The sequence below is a fragment of the Ruditapes philippinarum genome, unplaced genomic scaffold, assembly GCF_026571515.1.
Source record: "Ruditapes philippinarum isolate M1 unplaced genomic scaffold, ASM2657151v2 ctg565_1_1_1_1, whole genome shotgun sequence".
Lineage (NCBI taxonomy): Eukaryota > Metazoa > Mollusca > Bivalvia > Venerida > Veneridae > Ruditapes > Ruditapes philippinarum.
The window spans coordinates 68285-83226 of record NW_026854120.1 but is presented as its reverse complement, the minus strand read 5'-3'; the positions used below and the strand labels follow the sequence as shown (position 1 = coordinate 83226).

General features: G+C 29.2%; 1 protein-coding gene across 1 annotated transcript; it reads right to left on the bottom strand.

Moving 5' to 3' along the window:
* Positions 1 to 792: 792 nt before the first annotated feature.
* On the bottom strand, positions 793 to 13051 carry LOC132738997 (homeobox protein Hox-A1a-like). Its single transcript, XM_060726635.1, has 3 exons — positions 12095 to 13051; positions 5948 to 6111; positions 793 to 1429 (listed from the first exon to the last, which is right to left on the bottom strand). The coding sequence occupies exons 1-3, from the start codon at positions 12816 to 12818 to the stop codon at positions 1271 to 1273; spliced, it is 1047 nt and encodes a 348-aa protein (XP_060582618.1). The 5' UTR covers positions 12819 to 13051; the 3' UTR covers positions 793 to 1270.
* Positions 13052 to 14942: the final 1891 nt, after the last annotated feature.

Here is a 14942-nt window from a genome sequence, read left to right as displayed (position 1 = left end):
TCATAAAGTTTGTCTTACGTGTTAGGATTTTTTGATACACTTAGCATTGTCTATGAAACGCAGCACACATAAATGAAAATTGAGGACAAAATGAAATTGCAAATATTCAAGACTATAATATATATAATGTGTGTTTACTGAATCTTTCAACATGTTAAATTTTATACACTATTCAGATTTCGGTTATAATTATATATATATTAAAAAGTGATACATTGAAGCGTTTAAATATTTTATATGTTTTATAATGCACATTAATCCTCAGAAATAGAAATCCATTTTGCACTGCAGTAAAGGAAAATCTGTGTTTAATAACTGTCCAGAAGGAACACTTAATGAATCACTATTACATTTCTAACGAACAATAAGCAAAAGATGGTTCAATTTTATGGAGACTGATTACAATTTTCGATAATTGTAATAGAGCATCAAAGATAATAATTCTTTGAGAAATACCAATCTTCATCCATTACCTGTTGAAACTGAAAGATATAATACTTTAACCGGATTAAGCCTGAATACTGTCTGATCAGACAATAAACTGTGTAGTTCGAAGCTCAATTTTAGTATTTTGTTATCGAAATCCCTCAACATTCAAATGAATTATTAAAGATAATAAACAAATCAAACTCATGATACAAATTTAGGAGATTTCGGTCTATTTAACCTTTAGAAAATTATAAATTTTGACTAAGATTTTACACAGGTACATGTTAAAAGATTACCTGCTTATTGGATATGACTTTTTTAACTTAAGACAAAGAAAATGGACACATTGTAATTTACTTTTTATTGCGGTTACATAGGTATTAAACGTGTTAATAAATAGTTAAATACAATACAAAAGTAGAAAAAGATAACATGTGCAATAGAAGCTTAAATAATTCAGATATAGATATATACAAAATGTACAACAAACCATCATATGATGAAACGTAAATGCAGAAACAAAAAGTACACAATGAACTTGAACACCATCCTTTCCATAGGTGAAAAAAATGATTTTACATGTATTTGAATATCTACCTTTAAAGGGTCGGTATAACCCTACTTCTCTCTACCTTATATAGCACCAAATTTTATTGTCTGTCATTTTATCAAATGTAAATACAGTTAGCTCTAATAATATTTTTGTTCACAATAAACAACATTAGTTTAATAAGTCTGCCGTATTGTGCTTACATTCACCTTTTCAGTAGCAAATAGTTATCACACAATGCGTAAACACGTCATCAAAACATAACAAATGATGTCGTCATAAATGATGACGTCAAGAATCGATAATGACATCTTCAAGACTTGGCGTAGTACTTCCAGTATTACGCTGACGATCATTTGGAATATATCTGTTCGAAAACGATGACGTCATATCTTCCTCCGCTTGCATTCTTTTATGTTTTGTCCGCCTGTTTTGAAACCAGACTTTTACCTGAAATATTAATATTGTACATAGAAAGATTTATTTGATACGTCCTACATACTTTTAGAATATTGCTATTTTAAGTTTTTACAGTCTACACTATACTGCCTCAGAAATGCTTTTCTTTTTCTTTTTCCAAAGCTTTGTAATTATGATGCACTTTAATAGTATCCAAAAAGTTACTCATTGGGCAATTACCAGAACCATCTTTTCTATCTGATGCTTTTTGGCAATAAGTACAGTTATAGTGAATTAGTGCTTTGTATGGAAGTCAAATTATACTTTGTTAACATTTTGCTACTTTTTATGACAACTTTTTATCTCTACTTTCTTCTTGTAGCAAGCATATAAAATTTATCTCCAAAACCACCATTTAAACATTATGAAATTAATTTTTGCCCTTTCTTAAGAAGTAAAACATTATTTGTTTCTGAAACATAAACGAATACAAATTTACTACCCTAGAAACAGGAAAACATATGTTTTATACTGTTTAAATACTGGTTAATGAACATGTTCGACGCTTTTTTTTACCTTACAAAATTTGAAATTATTTGTCATAAAAGTAGTTAAATGTAAACTAAGTATTTTTCATATGTAGACTTCCATGCAAAATCATTTTAAGTGTACTCATTGCCAAAATAAACAAAAAAAAATTTTTTAGGGTAATTGGCCAATGGGTAACTTTCTGGAAACTATAAAAGTACAACAAACATAAAAACGCTTCTGAGAAATAAAATTTAAATCATAATGGCCTGTCAAAAAACTGGATATTTATTCTAAATATACCTTTTACAGATTTATTTCATAACAGAATGCCTTCTTTAGCTTAAACCAAGCCAAATTTTACACATTGTTCAACATTCAAAAATGAAAATAATTGAAATATATGTCGGATTAAAGAAACACGATTAAAATGAATAAAACAGTTCGTGCAATCTACTCGAAAAAAATCATTATTTGGCATTGGACTTTTGCATGTTTAAATAAATATTTGAGTATTCATCTAACAGCAGTTTGCCAGGATATGCTACATTTAAAAAACCTCTTTATTGTTACTTTTGTTACTAGTAAAATAAATTTTAGTAAGGTGTAGAATCTTGGTTCTAACGGACATCATTTAGCGTTCGCATAATAACTCATTTTAGAACGTATCGATGTATTTATAATGCGAACATTACGCTTCAGAGAGAACTCGTTTAGCAAAATTTGTCTTGTTAATGAAAAATGAATAGATCTTTACACGCACAAAAAACGTAACTTTGGGCAGATTGGAATTCGACCCCAAAGTCTTTATCATATTCTAACCATAGTAATAAAGCTCTACATTTGGAGAGGATTTCCCAATTAACAGTCATAGCCGAGGTAATAGAAGATAATTTTGTAGCCCAAAGCCATCTCAAAGACAGTTGTTGGAACGCCCACAGATAAAGGTGAATAGAATACATAGAATTTCTCGCGAACTTTTATTTATAATCCGTGCCAGAAGACCCGAGACACTTCAAAAGTTTTAAGAAACAATTTCATTTAATTCCTTCAATTATATATTTAAATAAAGCTAAATGTTTGCCGTGATAATAGGACACAAATTTTGTCCGTTCAAGTTGTACCATCGGTCGGAAAACCTGAGTAAATTAAGAAGCAATTAAAAAGTAACACGGGAGAATATTTTGCCAAAAATGAAGGATAAACACTCCAAATTTAGATCAAAAGATTGACTAATGAATTGCCTAAGGCGTTATCTCAAAGATTTGAGCAGCCCATAGTGTACTGACGAGTCAGAATAGTCAGTATTTAGTCTATACAATCAATGTATGGTGATAAATTGGACAATACAGATAATAAAATTGAGAAAAACATTTGACATAGGTACAGAAATGGTGATTAATCAAGGTGTAATACCCCTTCGGTTAATTTCTTGAACAGTTTAAGCTGTAGACAGTAATACGTTTAAATATAATTGAGAAAATTAGATTGCACCTAAATGCACAACCACTTATACAATATTTGTAAATCATAAAATGTTTATAATTGCAATGGTATAACCGACTTTTTATTTGCCTTGTGATACGCAACATGTTATTGCCTAATGGACACGATCCTTTCTTAATCGGAATGATTTCTAAACATATATCAGTTGTTACAAAATATAGACCATTATTAATGATAATTAATGGGTAGATATTTTGTAGATCAATTTTCTCATGATATATTAATTAAAGAATTTGCCTTCAAAACCGTCTCAAACTTATAGGCTTAAAAATTACAGTAAAATTATTTCATCCCCCATATATTTTCCATCTATTATAACTACAACTTTACTTCGTTTTGTTCTTACTTGAATAATGTAATACAAACTTGGATGAAATTCAGCTAAAACAATGAAATATGATTTCGTATGTCAATATTCTTGTAATTCTTAGTTAAAACATACAGAATTTGATAATAGGTTAAATTTAGCATAATACGCTACCAGCGTGTAACAAATGCATTTTGCTTCAGCTTGAGAAGAAAAGTATGGGTTCTAGGAAGAAATTATGCAATTTGCTTGTAATAATATAATGAACGTAATTGGGTTTTTATTTTACTTAAACTTTATGTAATTTTCAGCAATGAGGCGTTTAATTGTAACATTAGCTACGGATTGGGGATAGTGTCAAAGCTAATGGCCCTTTTTAATTTCTTATTAATGTGTTCATGGCATGAGCTTTGTCATTTCTTACATTAACGTTTTAAATCTCCAAAGATTTCTAAAATGAATAAAGTAGATTTTGAATTTTTGGGGGTCCAATTTTCTTGCCATATGACAAACATTTTTTTTGTGAATTGAGATGCACTCGGTTTGTTTTAAAAGCAGTTGACGGAAACAGTTATCATTTTGGACATTGAGATCTATTTCCGTTTTTAGAAACATCCCTTTTAGAGTATTTTATCAGCCGTCACCCAAAGGATAAGTGACATTAGTTTTATATGTTTGCTTATACATATTTGAAACACTACCTTCAACATCAAATATGTGTTTTAATGTTTTGTTTTACATTTTAACGCGGGTACAACGGTGATTTTGATTTATGTCTATAGAACGACATATCATAAGAAAGTTTAAAGTTATTATTATGCAAAGAACTTGAACAAAAAAAATGAACAATGTATAAACCATGCTTTATTTATAAATATTATAGAAATTGTTGACCGATATTCACACTTTATATGGCAATAACATGAGTAGAACATTAATTCTAAAATGTTCACCGTAATACCGAATTATATATTATCTCTTACTTCGCTTCAATCAATCAAAACCAAAATGTAATGAGTACTAATGACAGGGATCCACCTGACCTTTATTCATACGAGGTTATTAGAAAATGTATTTTTGCCTGAGCACTAAGGTTCAGATCAGAGACTCGATGTTCACACGGCTCTGAAATATGTTTGATTATCGAGCAATAAGTACCATCTTTTATTACTTCAAAGGTCCAGTATTCACGTGAACTCTACCTGTGAGGTAACGGTCTCTAATAGGTAACGCATTAGTTCGTAATTAAACATTTTGTGCAACCTTTTCACAAATTTTATTTGACGGAAATACGCCCCTTTCCTGAACATCTAAGCGTCATATTCTATTCAAAGTGCCAATACAGTGACCTCATTTACTGATTATTCATGTTATTTCAATATATTCTATTTCTCAATCTTGAAAAATTTGTTTACTCAGTTGTACCCTGAATGGCATCATGGTATAATAAGGGATGATCACATATAGAAAATATTTGCTAAGCGCCGTAATAACGAAAACCTCATTTCATATTGTTGAGAGATCAAATTACAAATTCGAACTTCAAATACAAATAGAGGGTATTGCCCAGTAGTTTATTTACTTTCTGGCAAATTTAAAATTTTCATGTCATTTCAACAAACTATTCAAATATACTTTGTGCACCTGTTACTTAGATATGTATTTATGCAAGGCAAACGTTTGGGCCATTAGATTATGAAACAATAATATATATCAAAACATGATTTTAATCTTGTGACATGTGAGTTTACTTAAGAACAATGAAAATGAACGACATTCAAAACTATAGATACCAAAGTGACTACAAGTTTTGACAAAAACGTTTATTTACATTCATTTATTCACTTTATGCACACATGAGATGTGTAAAGACAATAATTAAAGATTTTGGATCTGCGGTTATTTCTAAATTCAAATTTCACCATTTTCGTGTTTAAATGTTGAATTCTGCTTAAGCCGGTGCTAGGGGGCGTGGACGATTACTTGCACTTTCCAGTACCGTATATGAACTGGCTCAATCAAATCAGCCTACAACATTTTCGATTTCGCCGTGTTGGGCTTTCTTCAGGGATTCTGTTTTTTCTCACCTCTATTTTGCATTGAAGGGTGATTTGCATGTTTTCTATTTTACTACATTTAACGATAACAAAAGGTAACAAATTGAAAACAAATGTATGTTTACAACGATACAATACTATCCGATCACGAAATACAAATAGCAGTCTTACTTGCGTTTCTGATAAGTTAAGAGAGGCTGATAGATCCTTTCTCTCTTGTCCAACGACGTAATGGTTCTTTTCAAATGCATGTTCCAACCGGAGAAGTTGTGTTGGGGAAAAGGCAGTTCTTACACGTTTAGGTTTTCTGTAAGACGGCATAAATAGCCCTGTATCTGAAATATATGCATACTTCCATTATACATGAACTAGACGGGCGTCAAAAAACCAGTATCTGTCTTAAACTGAGCTGCTGCCGTGTTATGCGTTAGAGTTCCAAATTTTTCAAAACTATTTCAATTATATAGTTTTTATAACAATATTAAAAAAAATATCGACAAAGTTTTGTGCACGAAATAAATGCTTTATTAACACCTATTACTTGACTTTTTTTGCTACTTCAAAGAGAACTTTGGGGTAGCTTTAGTGCAAATGTTAAAATGGTTTCCGCCGTTTTGTGCGTTCTGTGAGGTTTCCATTTTAACCATTTTTTATCAGTATGAATTACCAATCAAGAATTTAAACAAAATATTATAAAATATGTTATGTAAAAGGATTCGTTAGTATTACATTTTTGTATTATTTCTCAACACAGCTCAGCACTTTAATAGAAATACGATATTAAACAATTCATTTTTTCCTACTTTTTTTTTTACAAATAAAACATTATGTTGAAACGGTTTTATACACTTAAGGTTTGAATTACTCTGCAAAATTCATTTTAAATTGATTTCATTTATGTATGCAACACCAAAACAATGAGAGTACAATGTTGCTAAATATTGGCTTATCATTATATAAATTTTCTTTACAGTATGCACATGACTGCAATTATATGGTGCACACTAACCTTTGCTTTATTGAGGTACATTTGCTTTGTTAAAATACCGCCAAGTCTGTTTAAGGACCATGTTAAAAGCGCTGTCACGACTGCATTATAATTAAAATCCAATATAAAATATACTGATATTTCAAAATATGTTCTCTTAACGATAGTGCTGTAAAAATATCAAATTTACAAATTTAAGATTTTGTGTTGCCAATAGTTTTCTTTAAGCATGTTGAATAAAATTGTTTGATATTGAATTGTGTAGGTAGAATTGAGACGAAAAATATGAATGAATAACAAATTTTGTAAAATAAAATTTGACAATTAAGCCGCATCGGAATGAAATTTATGAGGAAGAAAATAAAAATGGAAGTAATTTACTGTGAAAATTGTTACTGAATATTTGAAAAAAAAGTCACTAGATATTTATGATTTGCTTTTATGAATAAACGAAAAATATTGTATACGATATCTAGATAGTGTATAAAATCAAAATTACTGACACTCTTTTTCTTTCATGATTTCAATAATATTCTAAACATTGCTTTGTCATACTATGTTTTACTTTAAAAGTTTGACCTAAATCAACTACATGATAACTCGAAGAATTCAAAATTATTTAAAACACCAAATTGAAGTTCCTTAGTACTGATTGTGATAAGCTAAATACTGACTACGAATTTCAGTTTGTGCTGGAATGTAACGTTTTCAATGATCTACGCATGAATATATTTCTAGAAAATAGACCTGGTATTGTAAAATTTGTTGAACTTATGGAAACAGAGAACAAACTATACCTTTATAAAATTATTATTACATCCTTGTTAAAGTCATTAAAAAGACAAAAGTTACTAAACCGTGATTGGAATACAAAACTCCCTTTTTTGGTTGAGTTTTAGGTCGCGCCAAAACAATATAGGTCATATTGCTTTACTGGTGGAGGAAGACCTCAGGTGCCCTTCCGTGCAATATTTCAGCCACGAACGGGCAAATGAGTAGAACTACCGACCTTTTGTAAGCTTGACATGCATATTTTATATTGTATGTATATGTCAATATGCTGTACCATGCATACGACGACATGACCTTTCTGTTCTTGGAATTGGCCCATAATGAAAGGTCTGTAATTCCATAAATATTTATGTTGATAGTATTTAGTAAACATAACATAAAAAACAAAAACAAACAAAACAACGGAAAAATAGAATAAAAGAACAAAAAGCAAAGCAACAACACAACAATCCCAAAACAAACCCGAAACAAAAAGCAAGAAACCACGAAAAAGTGTAAGACACATAATACGATATATCACATCTATATAGCAAAGAATAAATTATTCAAGAACTTAATATTATTTTTCATCGTATAAATGGCCTAGAACTCACTTCACATTTTTTGTGAAAAGTATTTTATAGGGAATATACAAATGAATACTTTTGCTTTTATCAATATTTGAAATAGTTTTGGTTGTGAAAAATGTGCCTGTTGTAGACGAACCTGTTTAAAATCTAAGACATAAAAGGAAACATTAATATGACACTAGCCCTTTATTGATAGGGTACTACACGGCGTTATAATTTTATGTATGCATATTTGATAACACGTAAGGTTGAACTGAGTACGGGGGCTTTATATGGGAGAACATTATTAGTACACCAAAATGTCTTCTTTCGTAAAGCGTCTTTAAATGTATATTTAATTTACTCTACTTAACTCTTGCAGAATGCTTGATATGAAATATTAGTTCTTAACAAAATTTTGACACATGGGTATTGTAGAAACTCAATAATGAACATGGTTGAATGTCTCTTCGTCTCTTAATACAGAAACTAATTATAAAAAAATATAAAATTAGAATACATGTTCCAATGTAATTGCCGATGTTGGCTGGGCTGTACCTTACAAATGTATTTAAAAAATGTTCTTTCTGTTCATTTCACGACAAATTCACAACATATTATGAACATCTTGTGCACTATCGAATAGTTAAGAGAAGGTGTGCCCGTATTTGAAATATGTTTTGTATTACACGTATTGTAAAAATTGAAAGCAGTTCTGACAAGTTTTATGCATGTGTTTTTGTAATCAAAATATAAACATTTAGAAAATATTTAGAACATATTCAAATGAGGAAAAAATGATAATAAATGCAATATCTCGTATATAAAAAGATAGTTTTAAAAATAAGAAACAAGGAAAAAACCATCAAACCCTAGCAAAAAACAATGAAAAGAAAGACAAAATGAAAAAAAAAAAAACCCAAAAAACCCCAAACAACAACAAACACCACCAACAACAACAACAAAAGTAACAACAAAAAAAACAACAAACAAACACGCCCTCTAAAAACAACATCAAAACAGTTACACATTGAGATTGATAATAAAACATGAGCTATATTTTTTGATATTATAACATGATTTTAATAAATGTAGGTTGAGTTTTGCTTGATAACTTCAATATATATATATATATATATATATATATATATATATATATATATATATATATATATATATATATATATATATATATATATATATATATATTATAAAATATGTATATAAATAAATAAATTTAGCGACTTCTTAAAGTTGTTAGACGCATATAACATTTTAATATTTTCCTGGTCTTGTAATTTATTTTGTCTCTATAGTTCGCCAGATTGATACATTTAATTCATGTAAATTCAGCATTGATTGATGTACTTCGTAAACATTTTCCTATTTACGTTGTTGAAAATTTCATTTTTACCTCTATTGCTTATTATCCAAATGAACATGTTCAATCAAAATTGCCTTTTTGTTACCCAACAAACCGATTGCTTGAAAAAATCGGTAACAATTTATGAAAAAAAATTGGTTTAAAGAGTTTGATATGCACATTATTTTCCTGTTACTTAAAAAAATCCAACAGAATCAAGTATGCAGGAAATGGTAAAAAATACTCCATATATTATAGTAAAATACCGAGTTATGTCGATCCTATAATTTAAAAGCCAACCAAAAGAACACCAGCAACAACAAGCAAAAAAATAACGAGAGAAATAAATATTTTAGAAAAGGAGTCCTTCTTAACTATACAAGACACAATATACACATTTCTCTGAAAACGTTTTTTTGTTAGACTAAATGAGACTGGTAAGGTTTATTGCCTAGGCTGACAAATTTATGAAGAGTCTGACTCAATTTCTTTGCTATTTTATTGACCATAATTGTTGACACATTGTCTAATCTGTAAACATATGTTAATATCATGCACTATTTGCTTATGATGGGCAAACATCATCAATAGAAATGATAACAATAACAAACAATTTTCAGTTGGTTATAACATCTTAATATTAATTTATAAATTTCAAATAAAATTTTTTCGAAGACCTTTAAGATATACCAACATGCAAATTTATTATAACTATTTTTATTCTTTTAGGAATTGTTTGTTATTTTATTTTGAAATGTGAAGACTTAATATAAAATTATTTTGATTTTTAGAAAAAATGTTGTCAAGAAAAGAAGTTCTATTGTTTGAAAATCCAGAAATTAAAAAAAATACCTATTATTAAATAATAACAATAATAATAAAAAAAAAAAAAAAATGAATGCTATTTTTATTTCCATTGCATATTTTTCAAAAACCATGGTTCACGAAACTGATCAAAATTTTGCAAAAAATGTTATTTGGGAACATTTAATTGTTTACCACTAATGATACAGTTAAGAAAACAGACAATATAATCCTTTGTAAAGTTTAGTTTAACAACATGTTTTATTATATGTGTTTTTAATCATCCATTTAGATGCAAACAATAAAAGAAACTTTTTCAAATGAATTTCGCCATTAGTTCTAAAAACATCAACAAAAGGCCTGTTCCATATGAAGTCACAGAAATGTAAATAAATGACAACATATATACATGTATGTCTAAAACTTTATAGATAGATAGATTATTAAAAAAAAGGTTAAACTCAGGAGTTTATAGGTACAATCTTCTTATACAATATGTAAATCAATAAGCTAATGGTGGCTGTTCAAACATCAAATAATCTTACAATTTAATAATAAATACAACCATATAGAAAATAAACAACCAGAGGAAAAATACGTGTATATTTATTTAATTATAAAACAAAAAAGTATTTATAGTTTATAATACAGAATGCAAAATATTTGAAGAAGTAAGAGAAGTACTTGTTTGATAGGCATGCACTTTGGGAATACAGTAAAAACTGAAAGAGAAAAAATGATAATGTTTAAACTGTACATTAAATGGCTACCCATACTAGTACCGATTAATTTGGAACGGACTTATCTTCCAATGTGAGTTTTATTTATGGAAATATTTTGACAATCATTGTTTGGTGGTAAATTCATGTATTTTATAGCGTTCCCTTTGATTTTTCTTTGTTTTACACTTTATCTTAAACTCAAAAATTCAGTTGTCCTTTCAGATTTTATAGAATTATGTACTATATTTCTCAAGAAAGTTTTGCATCATTTTTTTTTAATTTTATTGAAAGAGAGGATACTTAGGATAAAGTGCAGTTTTAAGGATAATATAGTCAACCAGTTTGTCATATATTCAATATTTTTTCTTGTTTTGAACACACAGTTCTTCTACAATATGTTCATTTTTTTAGAAACGTAAATGATAATAATTAATATTTTGATGGTTATAATACTGTAATAATTGTTATGAATTATCTGACAATGGTTAATTTAACAGTATTTCAGTACTTCAAATTAGGATTAATTAACCATACATATATAATCAAAGTTTCACAATTTTCCACCTTATTTGGAACACGATAGCCCATTAGCGTCACTAGCACGCAAACCCCTTCCTACTACCACGATTTATGACCTTTTCTGTAAACAATACTGAATTATATTTTATAGCAAAAATACGTATCTGATTAAATAAATCCAAATAAAGCACTCTCTATTTTGTTAAAAGCTGATATGTTTCTAGTGTTTTGTTTTTTAAATGTTAACGTTTTAGTTTATAAATGTATAGTTTGAAATTAAATTAAATAGGGCACAAAATGATTACTCGCCTATAATATTTTGCTGAAGTTGTTAAATTACGTTTCCTACAAATAAAAGAGTTTGTTAAGAAAGTAAATTTTAAAATTTTAATACTTTTGAAAAAAATGCAAATGGTTGTGTGTTGTTTGTTTTCTTTTCTGAAACCCTGTTTGTAAAAAAAAGGAAATTGATAAATTCATTATCATAATAAAGCTTGCATTAATATAAAGTTTATACACATGATGATACAGTCTTAACTTATTAAAAAGTCATGTACATTTACTCTGCAAATATTTACTTACCCGAACAACGAGGGGTTAGAAACCCTGCCCCTCGGGTCGATGGCCACGTGAAGGCGGATCCAGCGACCCCGTGATCCAATCTGGTGGGAACCACTTGAGATGCAAGCTGGTTTTGACCCATCGGCGAATAAAGGTTTGTAAAAGGGGAATAGTTATTAGCAATACTGGCCATGTTTTGAATGTTTGAAAGATTAGATATGTTGTCCAATTGCATCAAACTGTTATGAAACTTTAAACCAAAGTTGCCAAGATTATGGTGAGAACGTAAATCATGTGTTTGTATGTTTGGCGTGGATGGTTCAATGAAAGACCACGGATGGGTCGAAAGACCCGCAGATCTTATTAGACTTCCACTGTTCACATTATTTATATTAGATATATTTTGTGTTGACATTTCATATGGTCTCATACTGTGTAACAAATTATCGTGAATTTGAGAAGGCGATGAGTCAAAACATTGCGCACAATAATCACTATCCCTATGACCATGATGTGCTGAGGTATTTGTGTTGCTTCCAGCGTTCACGTTATATCCATTCGCAGTATGTAGTGGTGGGTCATTACCATTTGAGTCTTTTGAGGCACTTTTTAAACTTTTAAAAGCTGACTCAGTGTTGTGTTGAAAATCAGTTCCCAAGACTGACATTTTTGATTTATTCTCAAGTAAATTATCTATATTAAAACCAGCATGTATTCCTCCGCTTTGAAAAAGAACTGACACCATTTTACTTCATAAAAAAGAATTTATCACTTGTTTATCCATGTTAATCAAATTTTGATTTATTAACTCTTTCTCAACATCAACCTTATTTAAATTCCATGTTCGTTGCAGCCTCTGTTACGTAAGAATTCACATTATCGTTCTTTAAATGTCATACAAAAGATCTATTTAACATTGAAACTTCGACAAGGCATGTCAATCAAACAGCTATTTTTAAAAAACTTCAATAGCTAACATAGACGCAACAGTTTGATTGGGTAATGAACAAAAACAAGAGATTGACGTTTAAATTTTATTCGCTGCCAATTTCAACTGCTTTTGAATCGGCCATATTGACTTACGCATGGATACCCGACGATCAAAACAGCTTTTGTTACTTACAAAACGCGTAGTTAATTTGTCTTTAACACGATATTGTTTATGGCAATTGGGACCAAAGCAAGCATTCATCTTCGCATACCCTTTTGTTCGTGATCTTGACAACTTTACTTTGTCTCAATTTCATTGAATGAAAACTAATCTACTACAGTCTACAAAATGTCACTTGCGCTAACAAGCGGTTTAATGAAAGACATTCCACTACTCCCAATTTTCCCGGACGTCTAGGATTTAAGCAACACGGTACAAATATATCAATTTCTCATTTAGGGTTTCGTTACTGAATTCCTTAAACCGTCATCTTAAAAGAAACATTGTACGTTAATGAATTAGCAGAGGTAAAAGTCATTAAGGCCAATTGGTAAGGAGAAATAGTCTTTAATGGGATATAATTTCCACAGGTGCTGGGTAGCATACATATCCTTGTTCATAACAATTCATGGTAAAGTAATAAGACATATGTATCATTTAGGCGTTACCAAGGTTTTCCTTTCCATTTTCAAGCGTATAACTATAGGATATAAAAGTTTCAGTTACAATGATGTAAAAGATTACATCAGTAAAATATGTGTACACAGTTTTTCTGTTAATTAGATTGTTTTGTTAAGTTCAGATGGTTTATAACATTTGATATTTTAATCAGAAAATCTGTGAAATTCATGGTAATCATTAGACGATAATTTTCTTTTGTTTCTATTTTTGTGACCTGATGTGAAAATATTTTGATATACATCTCGAAAGAAACCTTTTATGACGGTTGATGTAAAACACACTTTAAAATAAACACAGTGTTTACTTCTTGAATTGTGGCACTGGGTCATTGATTCAAATTTTGAAATAGGAAGGGTTTCAGGAAATTAAATATTATATCATTATATAATAAAAGTAGGGGGCGGGATTTGAAATCCTTTCAAAAATTCACTGGATACAAATTTGGTCAATGTCTGAATGAGAAGCAAAGCTTGTTTTATAATCGCTTTAATATAATCTAATTTATAAGTTCCAGTTTGTCATTTCATTTGAAACAAGAAATGTACTGTTTCTCTAGTAGGTTAAGTATGGACAATTTTAATAAGAAAGATGACGTTTATCTAATACCTTATAATTGAAATTTCTAAATGTTTTGAAACACTTTTTCAAATGCACAAATCATAAATTCCGTCTTATCATATGTTATAAAATGTGTAAAATAATAATAAATATTTTTAATTTTTCTAGAGTTGTTTCTATTATTCGACATTATTTTCAAATCATAAATACTTAATATTTAGTTCAATTAACAACAAAAACAACAACAACAACAACAACATCATCTTCAACATCATCATCATCATTCAACAACAACAACAACAACAACAACAACAATTATCATGATAATCATAGAAATCATAATATTAATATTGTTAATAAAAATAAAAAGCAATAACAGCCGCAGCAGCGACAACAAAGACATTTATGATAATAAAAAGCACTGTATATAATGATAGATAAGAATATAACAAACGGCTATACATACAGAATATGTGCGGTTGCACTAAAATTTGTGCTTACTCATGATATATCTTATTTCAGAATTTTTTCGTGTGCATTAAATGCTAATATATCTGATGTTATTATGCAATGATATTTGTTTTCAGCATACCAACCACATTATGTTCATAGCGTTGTTTCTTTATCTGTATTCTTTATGGCCAATATTGACACATTTTTAATGTTGTTTTGTCGATTTGACAGTTTCAATTGTCATTT